This window comes from Camellia sinensis, chromosome 2 (genome assembly GCF_055761805.1).
Source record: "Camellia sinensis isolate YWXY chromosome 2, ASM5576180v1, whole genome shotgun sequence".
In the NCBI taxonomy this organism is placed as follows: Eukaryota; Viridiplantae; Streptophyta; class Magnoliopsida; order Ericales; family Theaceae; genus Camellia; species Camellia sinensis.
In genome coordinates this window covers 200926041-200936439 of record NC_138962.1, presented here as the reverse complement: position 1 = coordinate 200936439, position 10399 = coordinate 200926041, and the positions used below count along the sequence as shown (strand labels likewise).

General features: G+C 31.6%; 1 protein-coding gene across 1 annotated transcript; it reads left to right on the top strand.

Moving 5' to 3' along the window:
* Positions 1 to 5647: 5647 nt before the first annotated feature.
* Positions 5648 to 8040, top strand: LOC114274954 (glycolipid transfer protein 1). The gene is made up of 3 exons (XM_028216936.2): positions 5648 to 6022; positions 6910 to 6965; positions 7783 to 8040. Exons 1-3 carry the CDS (start codon positions 5905 to 5907, stop codon positions 7894 to 7896), a joined length of 288 nt encoding a protein of 95 aa, XP_028072737.2. The 5' UTR covers positions 5648 to 5904; the 3' UTR covers positions 7897 to 8040.
* Positions 8041 to 10399: the final 2359 nt, after the last annotated feature.

Here is a 10399-nt window from a genome sequence, read left to right as displayed (position 1 = left end):
ACGAGAGAGTGTTACATTAAATATTTTAATTGATTGCCACATCATTGGACGTAAAAAATAAGTCTAATTTTTGGACTTATATAGCAATGCCCAATTTAAAAAAACAGATGAAGTCCACCTAATAATCATATTTTTTGGAGAAAATTGTTGAAAAATCCAAGTTAAGGAGGGTATAAGATATTAGGTCCAATGAATATTTTTTTGTTAATGATTGGTCCACATTTTGTGAAATAATTCAGTAATAAGTCATTTTGTTTGTTTTGAAAAATATTTTATTTTCAATTTTATACCTTACTTATTTTATTTTATTTTTATTTTTATTTTTTTATATCTATTGACTTTTGTTGATTATCTGTTCAAAATTTTTTTCTATCTGTTTGATTTTTTTCTTATCTGTTCAATTTTTCCTTATCTGTTCAAAAATTTGTCCAAATTTTATTATCTGTCCAAATTTTATTATGTATCAATTTTTCATTTATCTTTTTAAATCTATCTCTCATAATTTTATTATTTGTTCATTTTGTTTGTTCTAAATTATATCTGTCAAAATTCTATCTGTTGAAATTTTATTTATATCTATTCAAAATCTATTTGTATGAATTGTCATCTGTTTGAATTCTTATATGTTGAAATACCAAAGCCAAAGCAAATCCTATCTATTGAAATATAGTCAAACCAATCCTATCTGTTGCAATACCTTATCAAACCAAACCCTAACAACAACAATATACACATAATCAAATAATGTTCTTGGTTGTTCTATGTCATTAGTGTTTTCCACTTATATTCCAAAATCAATAAAGAATCCATGCATGATGTTGGTTTTAAAAAAATGAGAGTGTGTGTGTGAGAGAGAGAGAGAGAGAGAGAGAGAGAGAGATGGATGGTTGATTGGTCTTTCATCATTGTCGGTGTCTGCTCTATGGTAGGTCGCGGCGGTGACAACGGTTGTAGCAGTGGAATCCTTTATTTTTCTTCATTGTCATATCGAATGAATCTTTCTCTCTGCCATGCTGGAGTGCCAAGTGAGATCTCGACTACCGCGATGTCAGATTCTGGCGAAACTTCCTTAGATCTGGATTTGGATCAGAAGTTCTTCGCTCAGAAAAAATTTGGAGCGACAGATCTCTGCTACAATTACGATGTCAGATTCTACCGTCTTTACTTCCGACAACTGCGTCTCCGTCTTTGCTCACTATCGACGATGGCAGATATGTTGGATAGTGGTAATGGTGTCAAAATGAAGAGAGAGAGAGAGAGAGAGAGAGAGAGAGAGAGAGAGAGAGAGAAAGAGAGAGAGAGAGAGAGAGGGAGAGAGGACGATGTGGGTGGTTCATGTTAACGGCAACGGTAGAAATTTGTGAAGAATTAGTAAGCCAGAGAGATCAGAGAAACCCTAGAGAGAGAAACAAGAGAGAGAGGAGAAGGAATTCGAAATGAACTTTGAGCATAGAGACGAGTAAATTTTGGTGTGGAAGTTTTGTCTATAGGATGGGTATTTTGGTCATTTTGGCAGAGCTTGTCCTTATGGACATAATATCTGAGCGCTTGGATCTTTGAGCAAAGTAAAATCAAATTGGAATTTATGAACTGAGTGTCCTATTTTTTGTTATTCACTAAGCTTCTGTTTGCTTTGGAAAAAGGTTGAGATTACAAGTTCAATGCTATTGCTAATCCCAAAAATAGTGTGATTAACAATATTATCTATTGGTTTCATTAATCTTGTTAGGAGAATTGAGGAGTTTGTGATCAGACCTGTAAGTGGTGAGTCCATGTAATGTATATTAAGAGTTACTCCTTTTAATTTGAAAAATATTTTACATACTAATAAATCTAACAAAATTTTCATGCAATAATTGAACACACTTTGATGATGCTAAGTAAGAAAATGTGCAAGATTCGTTAATTTTTTTTGTATAGTAATATGATATGGACTCTCCCATTATGCACCCTCAAACAAATCCCATTCCATGGATTACCACATCATCGCATCCCCTAATTAAAAATAATGGCATCCAGTACTTTACATATTACTCTTCCTATCTATAATTGCATGATATTATGAATTCGATTAAACAAATATATATATATATATATATTATATAGCCATGGAGGAAAATAAAGAGAAGGGCATGGGATATAGTGCACCAAAATGAGGAGTCTTATTAGCCACTATATTTTCATGTGGTCATGTACAATACCTTAGCTTTTTCACGAGCCAATATCAACCTCCAATTCATAATATCCAACCCAAAACACCATCAAATTATCAATGTCCACTACACCAACATTGCCCTTACCTCCTATTGCATGAAGAAAAATGGTAGGTTCAAAGACATCTTCTCTTCTACTTTTACTTATCATCATCATCCTTTTCTTCTTCAATATTGTCTCATCTCATAGGGTCCCATGCCTTCCAGCGAAGCCGCCGGCCAAGTGTACAAAAGACACTCTCAAGTTTGGTGTTTGTGGTGAATGGTTGGGATTGGTGACTGAAGTCATTGGGACTAAACCTAATCCCCAATGTTGTACAGTGGTGAAAGGTTTGGCTGACCTCGAAGCTGCATTGTGTTTATGTACTGCAATTAAGGCCAATGTGTTGGGTGTTGTCAAGCTTGAAGTCCCCATTGCTCTTAGTTTGGTCATTAATGGGTGTGGAAAGAAGGTTCCAGAAGGATTTGTTTGTGCATAGATGATGTGCATGTGTGTGTGTGTGTGTGTGTGTGTGTGTGTGTGTGTGAGAGAGAGAGAGAGAGAGAGAGAGAGAGAGAGAGTATGATTGTGTGTTGGTGAGTGATATGAATGTATTCATCAATGGAAAACAAGATTGAGTCTGGCTCTCATTGTTTATGCTTTTGGTTGTGAACATGTGCACTTTGTTTAATTTTGATTCTCAATATTTTAATTGTGTCAATTTTATCCTCAAAATATATTAAATGTGTATTAAAGAGATTCTCATAACCGATATTGTCAATGTTTATCACTAAAATTAGACCCTTTTTTTGAAACAAAATACTCTTTTGCCAAAAAATAAAAATAAAAATTCCTATACAAATTGACAAAATGATCAAAATGGCATAAAGCAAATACTTTAGCAATCGAAAGTGTATTTAAACCCCTTTTTATTTTTAATTTTTTGGCTGAGGTGTAAGTTTTTGTTTAAAGCACAGTCCATTTTTAAAAAAGGGAAAATTACAGACACACACCTGGAGGTTTACTTAACTTATGAATTACCTTTGTGGTTCTAGAAATTATATTATGTCGATAAGGTTTTTAATTTCATAACAAATAGGCTCTTGTATTAATAAATTATCAAGTTAATTAACAGTTTTTAATAATGTTAAAATTTTATTTTAATTAATAATTCAGATAATTTTATTATTATATAGAAGAATAGTTAAAAATTCCAATTTTTTAGTTAATTCTATTAAATAAAAAATTCTGACAAAGTGATATTTGCAATTTTCCAAACTACAGGGGTAATTCATATTTTAATCATTCCTCAAAGAGTGTATGTGTAATTCACCCTTTAAAAAAAACTATTCTACTGTAAACAACTCACATTTTTTTAGTTTTCAGATAAATTATTTAGGGAAACTTACTGGTAGGTCCATACACAAAATTCAAAACTTATCTATTCCCCCCCCCAAAAAAAAATCTACAAATTAGTTGTACATATTTTTAATCACTACAAGAAAATGCACATTTGACCACCAAAATTAGTGACTGAAAAAAATTTAATCGCCAAAAGTTGTGGAATTGGCGACGAAAATTTTTTTTAGTCGGTAAAAGTACAATATTTAGCTACTAATTTTTTTTAGTCAGGGTGTATCGATTATTGGCGACTAAAAAAAAAAATTAGTCGCTAAAAATACCAAAATTGGCCACAAAAAAAATATTTTAGTTGCCGTATATTGAGTTTTGGCTACTAAAACTATTTAGCCGCCAAATGTAAAATAAAAAATTATTTTTTTATCTTTGGTGACCAAAAGTTTGGTCGCCAAAAACATATTTTCAGTGACAAAAAAATATTTTAGTCGCTGTATATTGAGTTTTGGTTACTAAAACCATTTAGTAGCCAAATGGAAAATAAAAAATTATTTTTTTATCTTTGGTGACCAAAAGTTTGGTCGACCAAAACATATTTTCAGTGTCAAAAAATATTTTAGTCATCGTATATTAAGTTTTGGCTACTAAAAGCATTTAATCGACGAATGGAAAATAAAAAATTATTTTTTACCTTTGGCGACCAAAAGATTGGTTGCCGAAAACTTATTTTCAGCGATAAAAAAAATTTAGTCGCCAAAAACAAAAATATTTGGAGGGAGACATTTCAAATTTTGGAGGGATTTATAGAATTAATTGGCGACTAAAAATATTTAGTCGCTAATGGTGTAATATATATATATATATATATTTGGTTTCCAAACCACAAACTAGCACCTCTGTTTCTCTCTCTTCCGCGTTTCTCTCTCTCTACATATGCCTCTTCCTCTTCACTGCTCGTCTCTCCTCCCTCTCTCACTGCCGCGCCTTCGCCGCTCCTCCTCAAGGTCGCGGGCAACTGGAGCACCAATTCACCTAGATTTGCTCTATTTTCACCTAGATTTGCTCTATTTTCTCTCTCTAAAATCTCTCTATATTCGTATATTTTTTTATCTATCAATGGCGAGACCGACGACATGCCAGAGATTGCGGCGATGACGATGAATCAAGAGAAGGCGAGGAAACTAAATGGAACGTTTCTCAGTATGAAGCTATACTCAAAGAAGGTGAACAGGTCACCTCTATTCTTAAAGAGATTGCCAAGCTTGTAACTACTTCTCTCCTCAATTCTCTTGATATTCTTTGTTAATTTTTTGCCCTTAAAATCCTAAACCCTTTATTGTTTGCTAGAACCTGAGTCTGTTTACCTTCAAGTGTTTCTTGGTTGAATGATTTTTATATTTTCTTTTATTCATATTCAATTAATTTTCAAGTTCCATGGATGCCTATTTTAGAATTTCTAGATTGTTGATTGGACAGCTTGGTTTACTTGCAAACTGTAGCATGGATAAACCCTAAACCCTTTTCTTTAATTGTATGTTCCTTACACCTAATTTGCTTGTTTTAAAATGTTGGAGGTTTTTCTTGAATAATCTGAAGTTTCTCCATGATAAGATGCATATTAAATTAAAATTGATTATCTAGAGTGAGGTGGGTCACAGTTGGTAGTTGCTCGTTATCATCTGCAAACACATTTCAAGTTGTACCTGGATAACTAGAGGGCCAACAAACATGTAAGGAAATATAGGGTATAGTTTCCAAACAAAAATATGAATGCCTGCTTAAAGTTGTGCTCTTATACGCCCGTGGCTCAGTTGCCGAGGATCGATGTGCAGCTCGCACAATTACAGCATGTGGTGGCCAAGTATTCGATTCTTGGAAATGGTAATCAACCTCTGGATGATAAGGACCTTGATCAATTCATGGTGAGGCTCTTCACTTGGTTCATACTTGTATGTGTGTCTGTATAATTTCTCTTTATGTATATGATTATATGTAGGTCTTGTTCAAATTTAATTGTTTAGTTATTGCAATATGACGTGATTTGTCAAATTAGAACAATAGTTTGATGTTTGGTTTATCATTCTCTATCTAATTTTAGACATAAGTTAATTAATTTGGAAAAAACTTGAAACATGAATAATCAAAGTAAAAAAAAAAAAAAAGGGAAAAAAAAAGACTTTAAGGACTAAAATGAGAACAGGGCCAAACATATAAAAATCCTCCATTAGATTTGGGTTAGTGGGTGATGTAGTTTTTATCACAGAGATAAAGAAATTTTATGTGAACTTGTGTAGTTAATTACTAAATAACATGTTTGTTTATTTACATATCTAAATTATGCAGTAAACCTTGAAAATGGAGGGGACTGTGTTTAGCCCTACTTTGGAGGGAATGAAGAATGTCAAGTCTGACAGAGGAGAACTGTTGACAAAGCCTTTATTGGATGTCTGCAAACACATATTGCCTATTCTAGGTGTGCTTTTCTTTCCCATTTGGTAATTTTAACTAGAGAATAGCTTCAATCAAGAAGAGTTTTCATAGTTTGTTTTATTGTTGCTCAAACCATATAGTTTTTAATTAGAATTTTCTAGATTTTGTGTGCACTTGGAAGTTATTTTCATAGTTTTATAGGTGTTTGGCGGAAATGCAAAACGAACTTTCGGGCATTAAAAGTCCTTCCAAAGATTTAATGGTTGCTTGGTGAGTTTATGTACACGAGCTTTTCTAAAACGTGCATGCTTCTAAAAGTCTGTTTAGTGGAAGCTCCATTAGGTGGCTTTTACAGTGACTTCTCATGAAGTCTAATACTCATTTAAATAAAAATTTTAAATGGTGGTGTTGTCTCTATAATAATATTGACCTACATCACCTTCATTGTCGTGAATTTACATTTCTTTGGACTTTTTGGGAAAATTACTAAAATATTCAAAAATGAAATTTTCATATAGCACTTTTAAAAAGTGTACTTACCTAACATAATTGTATATCAAGAGGACTTTTCTTGAATGATTTCCTTTAAAGTCCATTGTACAAAAGCCCTTGCTTTATGGAGAAGTTGTCCCAAACAGCATAATTATTCTTTTTCTATGGTTCAGACGGATTTTTTATTGGATAAGAAAAAGGAAAATCTAAAACCAAAAAACAAAGAAACAAAAACCAAAAGGAAGTTTTGAATAAAGCATGATCTTGCATTTCCAAATGCAAACATTTGTCAATGTGAAAACATTGTTCTCTTTTGTAATTTCCTATGTTGATATGCTTTGCCTTCGGAGTTATATTTGTCTATTAACTTGCTCTTAAGTCCTTTTTTGGGCCTTTGGCTTGGCAATCCACTGAACTTTTTTTAATTTCTAATGTCAGACAAATTTGGAGCTGCAATGACGGTTGTGAAATCTGATATTGGTGGTAAAACATTGGTAAGATACTTTTCTTCTTAATTTTCACTTATATGCTCATTTACATTCAATTAATTATATTCCTCTTCAATAAAATAAATAAATAAAAGTTAACATGTCACACTATGCCAATTTATGATCGGCAAAAGACGGTAAAGGCACTACTGGGTAGATATTGAATTTGTCTTTTGTTGTCCTAATAATGTTAGTTTAAAACATGGTCTTCAAGTCTTGTACTGGCTAGAAATTTGTCGAGCTCAATTTCGAAGATTTTGGATTTGGGTTTCTATATATTTTGTTCGATGAAGTCTAACTGGGAAACATAAATGCTGACCTACATTACATACATCTCTCCAGTCAAATAAAGTATAATGAAATTTATGCATCCTCATATTATGTTTTCAATACTGAAAGTTGTGGAACTGTAGTGCCTTCAATGTTCAAGATTTGTGAAAATGCAGATTGCCAAAAGTAACAAATTTTGATGAAAACTGTCGAAGGATTTTGATTTTAAAACAATTAGGATCATGGTGTATACTGGTGAGAAAAGAAAATTTTGGAAATATTGCATGTAATTGTCAAACTAGAGTTTACTAGGCAAGCATGAGGTTCAATTCGGAGGTCGTATAAATTTTCATCAAAACAAAAACATTAAAATGATCTTGATGGGATTATATGCAGAGTATAATATATCTAAATTATTAATTTTAATTGTAGAATTGTTATAATTTGCAGAGTATAATATATCTAAATTATTAATTTTATAATTGTTATAACTTGAAATGTCAATATTATTGAATAAGTGCTAATGGTTAATTTTTTTTTTCTTTTTTTACAGATTGCTTTTGCGTCGGCTATTGTGGATGTGTATGAAGAGCATTTGTTCTCTATATGGAAGACATTTATTTTGAAACAATCCTCTATTTTGGAAATCCAATGTTTTTGTATGTAATATTTAATTTAGATGGATTATACTTGGTTTGTATGGATTTATATGATATTCGGAATATGATGTTACAAGTTAAAGTTTTTGAATAGTTGATAATGAAATGTGTATTATTCATAATGGATTTATATTATAATTGATAAATGCATTATTTTGTATATGTAGAGGTTACAGATTACTGGTTACAGGTTGCATTGATAATGAAATGCATATAATTTAGAAATTAATGAAAAATATTCAATTTGTGAATTTAAAAAAAAAATTAATAAATAGAGTTTGAGCTTTTGGCGACTAAACATTTAGTAGCCAAAAAATAAAAAGGAACTTATTAGCGACTAAATAGTTAGAAGCCAAAAAAAAAAATGAAAGTTTTTTGCGACTAAAAAATTGGTAGCCAAAAAAGGAGTGTCACGTTTTTAGCGACTAAAAAATTAGTAGCTAAAAAACTAAAGATGGAAAATATTTTCTTTTTGGTAACTAAATTTTTAGTTGCCAATTGGTGACTTTCGGCAACTAAAAAAAAAAAAAAGTCGCCAATACCTTTCCCAACGATCATCTAGTGACAAAGCTGACGACCAAAAAATTTAGTCAGCAAAAATCTTCAGCAACTAAAAAATGAAAGTGTAATTTGTTGTAGTGAATTGTTACAAAAAAAATTCTAATTTTTTTTTTAATTTAAAGACGCTGTTAAATCCTACCACCATCGAACTTCTGTCAAACGATTATTGGAGACTCGCTGAAATATTCAACATCACTGGGAAGTTACTAGAGTATCGCCAAAGTATTTTAAATATCACTAGAAGTCGTCGGAATGTTGAAAACATTTGTTGGACGTCAAAAATATCGTCAGAAACTCATCGGAATGTCTAGAATATTACCCGAAAAATAAATAAATAGAGAAATTATAGTAAAAAACATAACAAAATGTGTTAAATATTGACAAACTGAAAGAAAAAAACAAAATATGACAACAACAAACAGCAACAATGGAAATATATATATATATATATATATATATTATTTTTCAATTTTTGTATTAAGCAAATGGCCTCCAATATTGATCAAACTGAAAATCAAGTTTTGAAATTGTAAAATATTACAGTTTTAAAATATGATTCTATTAAGCATTTATCTTTGTTGATCAAACTAAAAAATATGTTATGAAACTGTAAAATTTTATAATTTTAAAGAATATTATGAAATTGCAAGATTTTATAGTTTTAAACCATGATTCATTTCAGTATCAAAAAAATTGAAATTGAAAAATATTACAATTTTTATGGATTGTAACTAAAACTCGAAAACAATTTATTCAGAATTTGAAAATTATCTCCATTAAAATAGAAAAAAAGAAGTGTGTAGTAGAGAAAATATAGAAAAACTGAGAGATCGAAGGTGAGAGATAGATATAAAGAGAGAATTGTACTCCGACAATTATTTTTTATTTAGATTTAGTCGAATTTGATGTAGATTTAAAGAGATTTACTTATCTTCTTCCCTGTAAACTTATCTCATTTACCGTCAGTGAGGGTAAAGCATGTAGTTAGCAGTCGGTGATTGTTGATGAACCCTAATTGATGGTGGTCGTCGGTTGTTGGTGATTATATATCAAAAAGAGAAAGAGAAAAAGGTAGGTGTAGTCGTCTGTCGTCGAAAATCAGAAAGAGAAAGAAACAGGAGAATGAAGGCATAGAGAAAGAGAAAAAGAAAAATTCACACAAGACTTTTGGGTATAAACAAAAAGTTGTGGGATTAAATGGAGCACATCTCTTTTAAAGAGGACTTGTCAGTTGTTACAACCCAAAACCGTCCCTGTAAGTTTAGCGTCATAACCAGCCAGTAATCCTTGTATTACCAAAGGCCTTTGTACAGAGTAACATAGAATTAAGGGGCTAGCAAAAGCAGATAGATAAAATATATTGCGTAGTCTAATAAGTTGTGCAGACATACATGGGACAGATAATTTAAAACTTTATAAACGCACACACATGTGACGTCATACATACATTAGTCGTACATCACTCTTATACACAGATAAACCAAAAGTAGGACTTAGCCTAGTGTATAGATAAACAAAAACAAAGTCTTAAAACTTAGTTCATAAAACTCGACCATTTGACTCATTCTGGAACCTCCTCGGGAGATACAAAAGTTGGCCGACAAAACGGAATTCCAGGTGATCATCACTGAGCCTGGCCACGCGTTTGATCACCTACATACATAAATAATATAGTGAGCGGAAGCCCAATGAATAATAACAAGGTAAAGGGTTTAATGAACGTTGTCCATACAATTACAGAAATTAGAATTCAGTAGTTAATAGTAACGGATTTTATATTCATGTTCAGAAATCAAAGTTCATAACAGAAACAAATTTAGAATCATATTCACAATCAGAATTTGCAATTAATCATGCCGTAGACACCCCATTTTTGACCGATCTTAAGACTCAGACGTCACCAACTGAGCGCTCGGTGATGTTGCATATTGTGCTCGTTCTGAGGTTGCG